This window comes from Garra rufa, chromosome 5 (assembly GCF_049309525.1).
Source record: "Garra rufa chromosome 5, GarRuf1.0, whole genome shotgun sequence".
NCBI classification, from domain to species: Eukaryota; Metazoa; Chordata; class Actinopteri; order Cypriniformes; family Cyprinidae; genus Garra; species Garra rufa.
This window is the reverse complement of record NC_133365.1, coordinates 40721755-40737354: the sequence shown is the minus strand read 5'-3', so window position 1 is coordinate 40737354 and position 15600 is coordinate 40721755. Positions and strand designations below refer to the sequence as shown.

Below are 15600 nucleotides of genomic sequence, written 5' to 3'. Positions count from 1 at the left end.
CAACGACAAGAAGCTGAGAATGACCTGATTTTAAAAAGGGGATATTACTTTTAAAGATCCACTGGGTGGATTTGTATCATTGTAGGGTGGCTGTGTACACAAACTGCCAACACTCATTAATGTTCAAACAACATGTAAAAGTGAGTTTTGCATCCGATGACCCCATTAAACCTGAAATGATTTTGGTAGATCTTAACCTCATTTTAAATGTATTTAAAATAAATATATTTATAAATAAATAAATAAAATAAATTAATTTAAAATATGTAATTTGATTACAGTTATTAATGTCAATAAAATAACATTATTTAAGTTACAAAGAATCAAATTTTAATTGAATTGAGACCCCAAGAATCGATACAAATTGAATCTTGAGGTACCAAAAGATTCCCACCCCTAATAAGGAAGAATAAATTACTTATCAGAATGATATTCTCCACTGAATTAAGTTTTTAAATGAAGTTATGTAAGCAATGTAATCAAATTACAATTTTAAACAAGTAATTTGTATTGGATTAATTTTTTGAGTAACTTATCCTACACTGTAAATGAAAAAGTACTAGTAGTATGAAAATAGATACTAGTATGGTTTATAGATTAAATGTTCGGCTTGCCATACAAGGTTGCGTTTTATGCAGCGTATCTTGGTTTATTTATTATGTTCCTTGCTGAATAGACAATTACAACAATTACTTACTCTTGTGTTGGACTTGGATGGCTTGGTACTTTACAAAGATCATGAATTTATCAGAATACTCAAATGAAAAAAAATTGATTATAAATGTCCTTTGCGAATGTATTTGGTTTGGTATTTTCTTAAAATGTTACAGTGAACATCTATAGATGTCCCTTTGTTACACTTGTTGTTTAGGGCCCATTAAAAAAAGGGCTGACTTGCTACACCAGTGGTTCCGTCTCTAGATCAAATCTATATGATGTTGGTTTAGTGGTAAAGATCTTGCTTTTGACAAGAAAGCCATCAAAACCGAGAATGACGGCACATACAGTTGCATTTCAACCGGACAGTGAAACCTCACGCAAGCCGAGACATTTGGAAAGCATCACAAAACACAAATGCAGAGTGCAGAGAACTCAGTTTATTAGTTTAACATTTTACAATCTGTATTATATATATTTATATATGTATTTATATTTCTGAAAGCAAAGAGGGTTAGCTTCGAATAATACTGTGAATAAATATCAGGCTCTTCCTGGTGTTTTAATATACAGAAGGGGACTTTTGGAAAGAAAACCTTGAAAAAAGAGCAATATGTTCCGTCTCAATGTTGCAGTGCAACTTACACCTTATACAGCATAGCCGTGTGGGGGAGAGAGGGGGGGACATGCCCTTAAAACCACAGTGAAACCCCGATGGACTGGATAACACACACTCACACATACACACACACACACACACGCCATGAGATGAAACACAGTGAAGTGTGACATTCTACCATAAAAAAGAATCATTAAAAAGGTAACTGATGTGATTTCGAGAGTCGCTTTGGTAAAAAAGCATCAACCACGGACGTAAAAGTATTGTCTGTGTGTGAGTGTGTGTGTGTGTGTGTGTGTGTGTTTGTTCCAATGAAATTTACAGTTAACAAGCCATTGAATGAGTACATTCTATTCAATTTAAAATACATCCCACAAGATTCTAAAAAGTGACAATCAAACAGAACTGTAACACTGAGCACATATGCAGGGCTGCGCTTAAAACGGATTTGTCTGAATGACTTCGTAATGTGGACAGATGAGAACACACACACAACATTTAGAAAGGGGATGTTTTGCACTCCACCGCCGGGAACGAACCAATTGATTTTTGTATTTTAAACCTCAGATTCTCTCCCATTTGACTTGATCCAATTCTAGAATCCTGAGCCACTGACGTCTAGAATTGCGAAAGGGAATTAAACGTTGGCTTTAGGCTTGTGGAGTCTGTCTAAGGGACACGTACATTAGCAAACAGAAAACTAACAACCTGAATGTAGCCCATAGCTCAGAGGTAATGACCAGCAAAGACCCGGAAACAAGCAAAAACAGTCATAACATCAGAGAAGCAAAGCTTTTCATCTTTTGTCATCTTTTTTTTTTTTGTAGAAAAAAATAGAGAGTAGAAAGGTTCTGCGTTCGCAGAGTCAAAAGATTGCATTCACGAGTACAATTCACAGTTTTAAACAGAGGATGCAGCTATGCAAATAATATGTTCTTATATACAGACTGTTCTCTGGCCTGATAGCATATAGTAATACTTTTTTAAACCATGCATGAGCTTAGCTATAATATAAATATTCTAAAGAAGCCAAATTAAACACGTTACTACCTGCCAGGAGTTCATCTTTTCCCATATGCGAATGCAAATGTCATCAAACTCTCAAAAAGAGACTCTTCGGCATCCATCGGACTCGTTTTCTGTCTTTCTCTCATTTCTCTAATACACACACACATACGCGCACACACACACACACACACACACACACACACACTTTCCAACACTCTTGCTTGCTTTGAGAGTTGTATAGAGTAACACAGTAGGGCGGTGTTGCTTGGTAACAGAGTGAAGCCTGTTGCCCATGGCTACATGAGTGCTCTTCCTGCAGCATTCCGAGGGAAGGAAATAAGAAAAATAAATAAACAGAAAAAAAAAAAAAGCTTCAGAAGATATATAAAAAAAAAGATTTTCTAAACTCCAATCAGAGAGAAAAATAAAAGATTTGTTTATACGGTCCTACTTTGTTCAACAGGTGGTCAATTAATCTGAAAAGATGATTCTTCAGGCATGCAGTGGGCACCTCGCGGGGCCTTTCTTCCATCTGTCTCAAAATGTGGCCGTGATGAAATATATTGTACAGAGTTCGCAGTGAGCTGTAAATGTGCAGGTAGCGTTTTCGCTTCCATGACGAGCAGTTTGAGTCACCTTTTCGGTTTCAGTGCCTGCGTGTCTGTCTGCAGTATAGTTCTGGAGGCTGGGTCAGTTCTTTGACATTGATCTTACAGTGTATTGGTTCAATCCGGTGTCGCTCAAGGTCGGGAGGAGGGCAGTATCAGGTCATCCGTTAAGGAGAAAGTGAAGACAGTCTGGATCCACAGTGTTTTTCAAAGTGTGTGTGTGTGTATGTGGGTTTGAAACGCACGACTCATATTATTCATATACCTTTATGTCTGTATTTTAGCTTGTGACTGTTTGTTAGCCGTGTGGGTGCGTGACTACTTCACACATGCGTTTCTATGAAAGAGTGAGTGTGCATCATCAGCGTTGGCGAGAGAGGTGAAAGGTCGTTGGACTCGCTGGGCGGCTCCAATGGGGCAGAGCTGAACTCACAGATATCCAGGAAGAGCTCGTGGTTACGTTGCTTCCATTCGCGAAACTTCCTCGAGGTCAAACAAGGGTCGTCCAGCAACTGACTGATTATCGCCAAGTCGCCCTCCTTTGCCTGTTGGTGAATGGGAAGAGAGAGGTTAAAAACTTACTCTGAATTGTCAAATTATTCAAGCATTTGATTGGCTCAAGCTATTGAAATTCTTCAAGACAGATTTACTGAAACATCAAAACATGCTTTATGAAGCATAAGTTTTAACAAATATCAGCTCCCAGCTGAGTATAAATAGTATAATTGGTTTAGCTTTAAAAGTCTACATTCCTACACTCTACATTTCGAAAATAAGCAGTTTATTTGAAGAGTTTCCCTTTGCTTCGGAAATTGCCAGGTGCGTAAAACTGTGGCTTAAGACCAAGCACGGGGGTGCACATAAGTTTTTCACTCTAGTTTTCATGAGAGCACCTGGAGATTTGGTTTGGTGCTCACACCACACATAGTGTGACCCATTAAAAAATAATATTAATATTATTTATATTAATAATATAAATTAATAATAGCACTTTATTTAGTTTTTTTAAATAAAGTATTAAACAATATATTAAAGTGAGATAATTACTATTATATATTATACTATTATATTTAAAAATAAGTGAGTATTAAATAAAAATGCAGTTATTTTATAGTACTTTTATGATTTTTCATCATTTTGGTTGCCAGCATGTAAATATATGCACTGCTGGGTTTAGTGTTGCTAGAGTTATAGAAGGTAATTGCGACTTTTTATCTCTTTTTTTTAGTATTGTGAGATATAAACTTGCAATTGCTAGTTATAAAGTCAGAACTGTGAAATGAAGTATATCCCGCAATTTTGACTTTGATATAAACTCGCAATTGCAATAAATATTGCAAGTTAATGTCTGATTCTGAGGGGAAAATATATATATTTTCTCAGAATTTAAAGTTTATATCTCACAATACTGAATTATTTACTCACAATTGCATGTTATAAAGTCAGAATTGCGAGATATAGATTGCAAGTTAATGTCCATTTCTAAGAGGGAAAAAAAGACTGATATATTCTCAGAATTGTGAGTTTATATCTCGTAATTCCGATTTAATATCTCGCAATTGCTATATAAAGTCAGAATTGCTGTATATAACCTCACAATTCTGAGAAATTATGTATATCCCACAATTCTGCAGGTTTATATCACACAATTCTGAGAAGAAAAGTCAGGATTGTGAGTTTAATTATAGGGCTGGGTATTGTGACCAATTTGGCAATTCGATTCGATTCTTATTTTTATGGTTTCGATTCGATTTCGATTTCGATTCGATTCGATTCAATATCGATTAGCTATCAATATTTCATTTAAAATGTTAGTTTTGCAGACATGGGATCCATATTTTGATATAAATGCTGGTAACTGAAACTCTCCTACTTAAGTTTATTACTGAAATACACATCAACATTAATAATAGGGTGCACAATTGTTTATTTTAAACAACTTTTATTTTAAATGAACACTGTAACAAGAATTCAAAATTATGTGCATCCATTGTACACCATGTAAACAAACTGCAAAATGCACATTACTGTAAAAAAATAAAAAGACTGTAAATGTGCAACAGTGAAATCTATTAAGAACTTCAAACATGTTTAAGAAATAAAACATTTTTCTAAATTCAAAACGTTCAAAACAGGCCCATCATAAAGCCCTTGTCTGCATATACAAAACATTCTAACTGTCCATAAAACTAACAGTTCTTAACTACAGCCTAAACATTTTTGATCACCAGATTTTTCTGCAAAAAAAAAAAGCAGCTGATCAACATGTTCTGTTCTGATCTGATCTAAGGCAGCTCCTTTGCGCTGTGATTAGATCACCAGCGGTTGAGAAACTCTCTCAGCAGGAACACTAGTGACACCTTCTGGACGAGAGGGGAATAAATATCCTCTTACGTGAAGCACGTGCATTAAGAATCGATTCGGGGATTTCCCGAATCGATATCGTTGCGTTAAACTGAAGATCGATTAAAATCGGAGAATCGATATTTTTTACCCAGCCCTATTTAATTATGTGATATCAGCTTGCATTTGCGGGATATAAACTTGCAATTGTGAGAAATAATGTTCAACTCTGAGGGGAAAAAAAAAGTTTATGGCTCGGTTTCACAGACAGGGTTTAGACTAAGCCAGGATTAGGCCATAGTTCAATTAGGCCATTAAAGTCATGTTTATAAACATACTCAGAAAAAAAAAAACGTTACTGGTCTGTATTGTGAGACAAAACAAAGGCACTAATATATATTTTAGATCAGTCAGTGCAAGTTTCTTTCATCTGAAACAGCTCAGACTTACATTTTAGTCTAGGACTAGGCTTGTGTATATCTCACAATTCTGACTTAATCATAAACTTACAATTTTGAGAAAAAAAAGTTTCTATCACACAATTCTAAGGAAAAAAGTCAGAATAGCGAGATACCTTTGGGTCATTCCAAGTCAATTCAACCAGGGGCCCCCAGCTCAAATTTTTGATTTTGCTAATATTTTTTCTGAAGAAAGAGAGACTTATATAGTGATAAATGCCAAAATATTAAATGTCATGGATGAATATTTACTGAGTAATCCACTATTTTGTAGAGGGGGGTCAAAATGGCAATTTTCACTTGAGATTTAGAGCCAAATTATGAGGTAAAAATCACTTCAGAAAGATGGCAGCATCAAAACGTTATTTTTACACAGACAGGTCTGTTAGTAAAATCAGTTGACTTTAGCAATCTTTGTTGCGTTATGTGCCAATGGCAACCATTCAAAAATGGGGAAACAGCACATTTCAAGTTTTTTCTTCAAAGTTTGCATGCCTGTAACTCAAGAAGTATTGAAGATATCTTAATGGCCTTTTAGATATTGGGTCTTAACAAACTTTCTATTTGGCATCTTTATTTTTAAGGCCCTATATGATTAGGTCCCAGAGATATTTTCAATATGGCTCCAGTTGTAAATTGTTATATTGTACACATTTTTAGTGGTCAAAAACCAAATGTCAGTTTGCAAAAATATGATGCTACTTTTCATTTAAAAGAGGAATGTCTGAAGAACAACTAATGCTGAAACTAGAGATGTATCTTGTTTCCTTCTATCAAAACAACTGCACTGAACATACCTGTCTGAGTACCAGAAGTATTTTATTTCCAAAGTGTGTGTGTCTATAACTCAAGAAGTATTAAACATATCGCTATATGATTTTAGATTCTAGTTTTTAATAAACTTTTCTTTAGGAATCTTCATCTCCACGGCCCTACATTATTCAGTCCCAGAGATATGGGGTGCTGTTTCCCCATTTTTGAATGGTCACCATTGGCACATTAGCTATCTTTGTTGCATTATGTGCCAATGGTGACCATTCAAAAACTGAATTTTTGAACTGATTTTACTAATAGTGCTACCAATCTCTGTGTAAAATGCTGCCATGTTTCTGAAGTCATTTTTAACCCCCTGTAATTTGGCTCTGAATCTTTAGATTGCCATTTTGACCCCCCTCTACAAAATCGTGGGTTATTCAGTAAATATTCATCCATGACATTTAATGTTTTGGCCCTCATTACTGTACATGTCTATGTTTCTTCCGAAAAAATATTAGCAAAATCAAAAATTTGAGCCGGGGAAGTTTTTGAAATTTGGTTAATTTGAAGCGGAATCACCTCTTTTTTTATTTTGTATTCAGTGGCAGAAATGGGCTTCCATATCGAGTAAAGTGTGTCAGTGAATGAAATGTCAGTTTTGCGTTTTGCTCTGAAACTAGCAGCGCATAGCCTAGGTTTCTGCTTTCAGTTTGAATATAAATCTTATACAGTATTACAGTTAGTCAATATAAAGCAGTGATTGTGTATTAACAGCTGTCAACCATGACGCTACACAAATGAGTGGTCTGAACTTATCTACCCAGTGCTATTTTTATTTTGTTCACACATGCGCACCGGCACATCACTTACGAGCACCCCTGACTTAAGCAGAGCCTTCTGTCAGCCGATAGTGCATAGAAAGAATGTGAAAGCTTAACCTTTCCGAAAGTTCAGTTAACACTACTAAACAAGCATTAAGTCACCTAATTAATATTCATGAGCTAAGCTAATAAGGTATAAAACATTTTTCAGATAGTTCCTACACCCTTGCCAGATGGCAGCTGACAAGGTTTTGTCGTAAAGGAGTCAAATTTTTTTTTACAGATAATATACTTACCCCGTTGTAATCCAAGATTCGTTCGGTTCGTATCTTTCATTCTTCAGTTGTAAAGAAATGAAGTTTTTTCTTTCCATATAGTGGACTTCCATGGTGTCCCCGAGTTTGAACTTCCAAAATGCAGTTTAAATGCAGCTTCAAAGGGCTCTATTCTGCAGCCGAGGAAGAAGGGTCTTATCTAGTGAAACGATTGGTTATTTTCTAAAAAAACAAAAAAACAATTTATATACTTTTTAACCTCAAATGCTCGTCTCCAACTTTAAAATCGTCCTACATCGCTGTTTTACCATACGAGTTTGTATGACCTTCTTTTCATGTTCACTTTGTAAACACTAGGTCAGTACTTCTGCAGCGATGTAGGATGATTTGGGAGTTTTTTGACATAGGCTACCCTAACTGTCATGAACCGGAATACACAGTTCATGCAGAGCTAGACAAGACAAGCATTTGAGGTTAAAAAGTATATAACGTTTACTTGGGGCCACCAAAGAAGTCCATTATATGGAGAGAAATCCTGAATTGTTTTCCTCATAAAACATAATTTCTTTAAGAAAGAAAGACATGAACATCTTGGATGACAAGGGGTTGAGTACACTGTAAATGAACTACTCCTTTAAATGTTTATGGAAATCAAATTTTGATCAAATAAATGCAGCCTTGGTGAGCATAAGGAATTTTTTAAAACATTAAAAAAGCATACAGATCCCAAAGGTTCACCACAGTAGTGTACTAACACTGTCTTTTGTGTTATATTACATTCATCAAAAAACATTACTGCACTAGGGTGTATAATAGAAGTCCACCCTACTATAGTTTACTTCAATGTTCCAAACCCAAAAGTATGAAAAGGTCAACTGCTTTCTGTGTTTGCATACCTTTAGCGTGGAGCGGAGAACCCGTATGCGGTGCAGTCGTTCATTTGTGGCTGGGTCATTGCTGCGTTTGACGAAGGAGCGTCTGAACTCTTGTTTGGTGGAAGGCCTCTGCTGGCCGAAAGCCGAGAGACTGGCCTGCTCCAGCGATCGGTACAGCTCCTGCAGGCCGTCCGTGCCGTCGGACACTTTCTCTTCGCTCTCAGGCCTCCTGCTGCTAGATTTCCGAACATGCTTTTCCTCCTCTTCCTCCTCCTCCTCTTCTTCATGGAGATGAGTTCTTGGCCTCAGAGTGCCGTGTGTGTGCGCATGAGTGTGGGTACGAGTGCTGCGGTGCGAGTGTCCGTGTGTGTCGCGGTGGCGTGGGAGACTCTGACTACGCTGCTTGTGAGTGTGATGGTGTGGCCGGGACTCTTCGCTGTCCGTCAACGGAAACGGCCCGTCACGTTCCAGAGGACGTCGGCGCTGGGCAGGGAGAGTGGCCTGGCGGTGCTGATCAGGTGACAGCAGGGGTGGCTCCTCCTCTTCTGCGGTCTGCAGGTAGTGTAGGCCTGTGCTGGTCAAGGGGGTTTCAATCAGGTCCTGCCACGAGCGGCGTTCTCGATGGGAGGATCGGCAGGAAGAATGGGACTCCTCGGCGGAGGAATGCGAGAATGTGGAGCCACTGGAAAAATGGCGCTCAGGAAATGGACTGGACGAAGTTCCCTGAGGATGAAAGAAACTCTGGTCATTATCACTGTCAACTTTTAGTCCGAAAGCTAGAGGTATAAGATGTCAGAGAGTAACAGTCTACTAGTGCTACTAGTTTTCCACTAATACATAGAAGGACCATTTTTGGTTCCCCAAAAATCATTTCAGTGAACAGTTCTTAAATTAACCATTTTGAAGAACGTTTTAAAAAATCAAAAATTATAAAAAACCTTTTCTGCATTTGAAAGGTTCCATGGAGGTTCAAGGTTATTAATAGAACCATCAATGCCAATAAAGAATTTTTTTAAATGTATTTTTCTGGTGTAGGAGCTGCTCAGCAAACCTTTTTGTGAGCTGAAAAATTACAAAACTGACCATGTTACTTCATATATTGCCAAAAAAAAAACACAAATCACAGTCTTTTTTGTTTGGGCTTGGTACGATTTTAAATATTTTTGGGAAAAAAAATTCTTATGCTTTCCCAGGCTGCATTAATTTGATCAAATGTAAACTAAATCAGTAGTTATGTAAAATATTATTACAGTTTAAAATGATTGTTTTCTATTTTAATATACTTTAAAATATATTTTTTTCTTGTGATGGCAAAGCTGAATTTTCAGCATCATTACTTCAGTACTCAGTATCACATGATTTTTCATAAATTATTCTAATATGCTGATTTGTTGCTCAAGTAACATTTCTTATTATTAATGTTGGGAACAGATGTGCTGTTTATTTTTATGGAAACCATGAAACATTTTTTTCATTTACATTTACATTTCAGTTACATTTTCCTTAGTCAAAAGAACCACCAAAAGAACAGCATTTATTTGGATTAAATTTTTCCTTGTGTAAACAAGAATATTTCTTGTTTAAATTTTTCTTTTTGTGTAAACGTCTTCACTGTCACTTTGATCGATTTAATTTCTTCAAAAAAGTACTGATCCCAAACAATTTAATGGTTTTGTATATAATGTAAATTGTCCTCAATCAAATAATAATTATATTATATAAATTAAAGTTTTATAAAATTGTCAAAACAATTTTATATTACTCTATATATTCGATATAGCAAATAAAAATCATTGATTTCAGACAGAAGGAGAAAAATATGTTTGGAGTGAATAAGAATAGATTTGTTGAATCTAAGAGAAGGATTAGATTTGTGCCATGCAGTTTTGTTTTGTGACTGGAGTAATGATGCTACAAATTTAGGTTTGAAATCACAGGAATAAATTACATTTTAAAATATATTCAAATAGAAAACAGTTATTTTCAGATTTTTCTGTTTTTGCTGTACTTTGGATCAAATAAATGCAGGCTTGGTGAGCAGAAGAGACTGCTCATTAAACAGTAAAAATCTTATGGTTCAAAAACTTTTGACTGGTAGTGTATGTGTTTCTTTGAGTGTTTTGGGGTAAATATGTGCTAATGTTATACTCACAGCCGGGTTGTGGTGGTACGTGGCTTCCTGTTTGAGTGTCATAGACCCATCAACCTCATCCTGATCACTCTCACTCCAGTAATCTAAACCAGAATCAGAATCACATACATGCCATTAGACTAGGCCTTTTTAACAGTTTATAGTACAGTGGAATGGTTTAAAACTAGAGTCAATGAGATCACAGCACTATGGGCTTATGATTTTCTCACAGGAAGTGATCTCACCTTCATCAGGACGTGGTACCGGATCATCAGGCGTGTAACCAATCGCAGCCAAGCCTAAACGATTCATCCACCTGAAACAGGAAACATAGATGTGAGAGGAAATAACAGGGTGGGGAGGTGATGTCTGAAGGGGCTCTGAAACCAATTACCTGTTCATCTCCTCTAAATGATCTGTAGCAAAAAAGAAGCTCTTAATTTTCGGATGACATGCTTTGAAGGCACTGAAACAAAAAAGACAAGGAAAGAGATGTTCAAACACAAATATCTAGTTTACACTCAATGTGTGTGTGTGTGTGTGTGTGTGTGTGTGTGTATGTGTGTTTGTAAAAGAAAGATCAGCAGTTCTGCAGTGACCCAGTTTCCACTAGCCGATGGGTTTCAAACACAGACCCACCCAAAAACCAGCAAACCCAGCACAATAAAGAGAAAGTGTGATTATTGTTGTCTTCTGACACTCACTGTTTCCTCCTGCACTCTATTGCTCTGTCTATCCGAAACTCCGGCAAACAGATGAAGCCCTCTGCTTTCTCATCCTGAGCAAAGAAATAAAGAACAAGAGGAATCATTTCAACATCATAACTACGGCAATTACAAAATAGTATAAATGCACAGATGCACTTTCCACCATCTTGGAAACTGAGAGATGCACATTTTAATGTGGCCAATGAAAGAAGCAGCTAATGAAAGTGCTGCTAATTGTGTAATTAATAATAATAGTAGATATTTGACTAGCTGGATGTGGAACTCTTAAGCTGTTTCAGATCCCAGAAATATTTCAAGTGGAAAGGGATAAAAGATGGATGCTACATGCATTCATATATCCGCATACGCAACACAAGAGATGTGAATTGTGGGTTTTTTTTTACTTACATTCTGATTGGTGTACCAGTATAGGTTGGAGTCTTTGAGAACGAACCAGTACTTTTTCCATTTCTGTGTGAAGTAGCCGGTGGCGTCTTTCTTTTTCCATAGCCACCCTTCACAGTCGCCATGACCCAGATCTTTGCAGGCAATACGCCTCCTGCTGGCACTACTGAGGGAACCTACACACACACACACACACACACCATGTTAAATGACAGAATAACACTGCGATAATATGGTCACACTTTATATTCTTCTTGACAAACACAGCACAGTGTAACACAAGAAACAAGCAGCTTGAATGTACGTCATCATCGTACCTTTGCTTTTTTTCTTGGGCTTGGTCCTCAGAGACGCATAATGTACAGACTAGAGAGAAGAAGGAGGACATGTAAGGAGCAAAGAATTGCTTGCGTCATTCTCATAAACCAAAGCCATGAGGCTTTCTCTATAAAATGAATCATTATGAAATTCTATAACAGACAAACAAACAAAACCAGTCATAAGGGTCAATTTTTTTGAAATTGAGATTTATACATAATCTGAAAGCTGAACAAATACACTTTCCATTTATGTATGGTTTGTTAGGATAGGGCAATATTTGGAGATACAACTATTTGAAAACCTGGAATCTGAGGGTGACAAAAAAATCTAAATATTGAGAAAATCACCTTTGAAGTTGTCCAAATAAAGTTCTTAGCAATGCGTATTACTAATCAAAAATTAAGTTTTGATATATTTACAGTAGGAAATTTACAAAATATCTTCATGGAACATGATCTTTACCTAATATCTTAATGATTTTTGGCATAAAACAAAAATCATAATTTTGACCCATAAAATGTATTTTTAGCTATTGCTACAAATATACCCATGCTACTTAAGACTGGTTTCGTGGTCCAGGGTCACATATATTACAAATAACAAGGCTATTTTAGTCGTATTCTCATTACTGCAAAGAGGCTTGATTTAAACTGTATTATTTAATATTGTTTTAAGTTCACTTAAATTAGAAGTTGCTGTTTTTTTTTAAGTCTAATAATTGTTAAAATTGATCGTTCTCAGTTCTACTGTAATGTTGAATGGCTAGAGTCAATGGTAAAATATTAGAAACAAAAAGAAAAATTTGCTAAAGACATCGGTAATATTGCTATCAGTGATACTCGCCTTCAGTCAAAAAAAAAACAATTTAACAAATATTAAAAATATACTGGCTTTATGTTGATTCTACATTAATTTAAAGAGTGAATGTGAAATTATTGCAATACAAATGTACATTTAAAAACTTTACTGTTAGGTGGAATTAATCACCATTATACTACGGGGCTGTTAAATGCTTGAATCTGAATCTGGCTGACGAACGTACTAATGGTGTGCATTATTTTCAGGGAAACGCACAGCGAACGTAGTTCCAGGCAGCTTTTGACCACATACATGTCTATATCACTTCAACACACAATTTCAGTTATTTCAAAGGCCCAAAACAGCAAAATAACCAAAACCCACAATGACACTGGCCAAACTAATAAACAATATGATAAAAATGACAGATTATTTCCATGTTTTTGCCATAATATTATGTTTTATTATGTACGGAAAGCACATACTCTATTTCTCCCACTCTCTCATCCTTACAGACGCACACACATACAGTTTGCACACACATTAGCATACACGCTAATGTTGTTAGTGCTGTTTTGACGATTAACAACTTAAAAACTACATGACATTTCTCACAAGTGAGGTAACAACAGCGTGGTCTTGAAGAAAATGAACTTAAAGTTTCACTATTAGTAGAGACGATGCTGCCAATCACTTTTGAGAGACGCACAGACTTGAGAGAGGTAATTCACCAGCTTAATCTCTATCTCCCTCTCTCTTGCCGTCTGTCTGCCTGTCTGCAAGTCTGTCTAAACTTCATTATTAACTGCATTAGTTTGCTATCAACGGCTCAAGTGTCTATACTAGGTCTAAAATGAGGTTTTGGAGCTAGCAACGAAGGCGTTGGATGAGCTGCGTGAGAAATTAATCCTACTCACAATAGCGTTTTAAGGACAAAAACCAGACAAATGTCTTAAAATATATCATATGATCGATGTCTTGAGGTGTGGTAACCATAGTATAAGCAGAATAATTTACTTCGGTCCGTTGCATTCTTCGCTTCGCGTCGTGGCCGCATCACCACCTAATGTGTGCATTTTTTTTCAACGGCCCATCGTCAATTATTCCTTACTTAATTTCAGAAAAAAGTGTGATTAAATAATTAATATCCTGAAAAAAAATGGTGTTCATCTAATTTCTAACAACCACAGCACTGTTTTGTTGCCATATTGCAAATAAAGATAAAGATTTTCTCTAGCAAGACAAGCTGGATAAGATGGAGCATATCTCATCATTTTTTTTTTTCCTGAAAATTCTATCTGTAGCACATGTTCCCAACACTATTTTCATGACCACCACTGATGCTGTAAATGTTTTTTTGGTTTACCTTCCTCATTGATGCCCCTGCTTGTCGGTCAAGCCCTGAACTGGCATATCTGAGAGAAAAAGAAAGAGACAACAGGAGAAAGACAATGAGACAGACAAGAAGTGAGAAAGGGCCAGATTTTCTAAACAGGGACAATTAGTGTTAGAGCGCAATTCCATAAAAGTGCCGATGGGAGGGGAAAATTCTGTGTGTGATTTACTTACAATGTGCACATTAAATAACACAGATGCAGTAACATCATTTCCATAATGACCAACGCAATCTACCAAGAGCAGTGCAAATTACCGCTTACTTTAAGACGTGGTTAAATAATGCCACAAATACTAGTAATACTAGTAATTTGACGAGCGCAAAAGTTAGTAAATTGCATTGCGTGATTCATTTTAAAACTCTCCACCCATAAATTTTTGCGTCTGAAAGGGAAAGTCCTACAAATGCATATTCAATAAGTTTAGGCGCAAAAATAACTGTCCACACCTTTTCAGAACTAATTATTTACTGTGCGTCTTTAGTAAATCCTGACAGTACTATTTTAACACCAAAAGATGGTTTGCACTGACGCAAGCTGTTAGTAGCTGTAATTTGTGACCCTGGACCTCAAAACCAGCCATAAGGGTCCATTTTAATGAAATTGAGATTTATACATCATCTGAAAGCTGAATAAATAAGTTTTCCATTAATGATTGGACAATGTTTGGCCGAGATAAATCTAAGGGTGCAAAAACTTTTAATTATTGAGAAAATCGCCTTTAAAGTTATCAAAATGAAGTTCTTAGCAATGTATATTACTAACCAAAAATTAAGTTTTAAAATAATTATGGTAGGAAATTTACAAAATATCTTTATGGAACATGATCTTCACTTAATATCCTAATGATTTTTGGCATAAAAGAAAAATTGATAATTTTGACCCATACAGTATGTTGTTGGCTAATGCTACAAATATACCTGTGCTACTTAAGACTGATATTTTGGTCCAGGGTCACAATTAGGATTCCTGCAGCAAGAATGAAATAAATCTATTTTTTTCTTTCTCGCCTATTTAACTTAAACAAACGCACAGGTAGTGGACAGGATGCTGGTGTTTGAGGTTAACTTCATAACTTATTCTAACTGAAACCGCCCTAGCACAGCTGCTCATGCTCACACATTCACCCTCAAACATACACACCCTCTGCATACACACACACACACACACACACACACACACACACACACACACACACACACAGATATTTATGAATAGTAAGGACTATAATTATAAGCCACACAAACAATGCTCTTTATTCTTATTCGCTATATGTATCATAACGGCAGAGAAACAGAGATCATTCCATGTTCACACAGACTCTTCCCACAGCATCAGACTCCACATACTCTTACAGCTTCAGTCAGGAAATAAAATAAGGAAGGAAATAAAAACCTTTTTAAAATTGAAGCCAAGGAATTTCT

General features: G+C 36.2%; 1 protein-coding gene across 1 annotated transcript in view; it reads right to left on the bottom strand.

Moving 5' to 3' along the window:
- Positions 1 to 1077: 1077 nt before the first annotated feature.
- Positions 1078 to 15600, bottom strand: part of LOC141335333 (connector enhancer of kinase suppressor of ras 2) — a 61432-nt gene continuing 46909 nt past the window's right edge. The window contains exons 15-23 of the mRNA XM_073840756.1: positions 14149 to 14197; positions 11981 to 12029; positions 11667 to 11839; positions 11256 to 11329; positions 10946 to 11017; positions 10797 to 10867; positions 10573 to 10655; positions 8442 to 9143; positions 1078 to 3437 (exon numbers count right to left, since the gene is read on the bottom strand). Of these exons, the coding sequence (XP_073696857.1) occupies positions 3216 to 3437; positions 8442 to 9143; positions 10573 to 10655; positions 10797 to 10867; positions 10946 to 11017; positions 11256 to 11329; positions 11667 to 11839; positions 11981 to 12029; positions 14149 to 14197 (1495 nt within the window). The 3' untranslated portion in view covers positions 1078 to 3215. The remainder of the gene's footprint in view (positions 3438 to 8441; positions 9144 to 10572; positions 10656 to 10796; positions 10868 to 10945; positions 11018 to 11255; positions 11330 to 11666; positions 11840 to 11980; positions 12030 to 14148; positions 14198 to 15600) is intronic.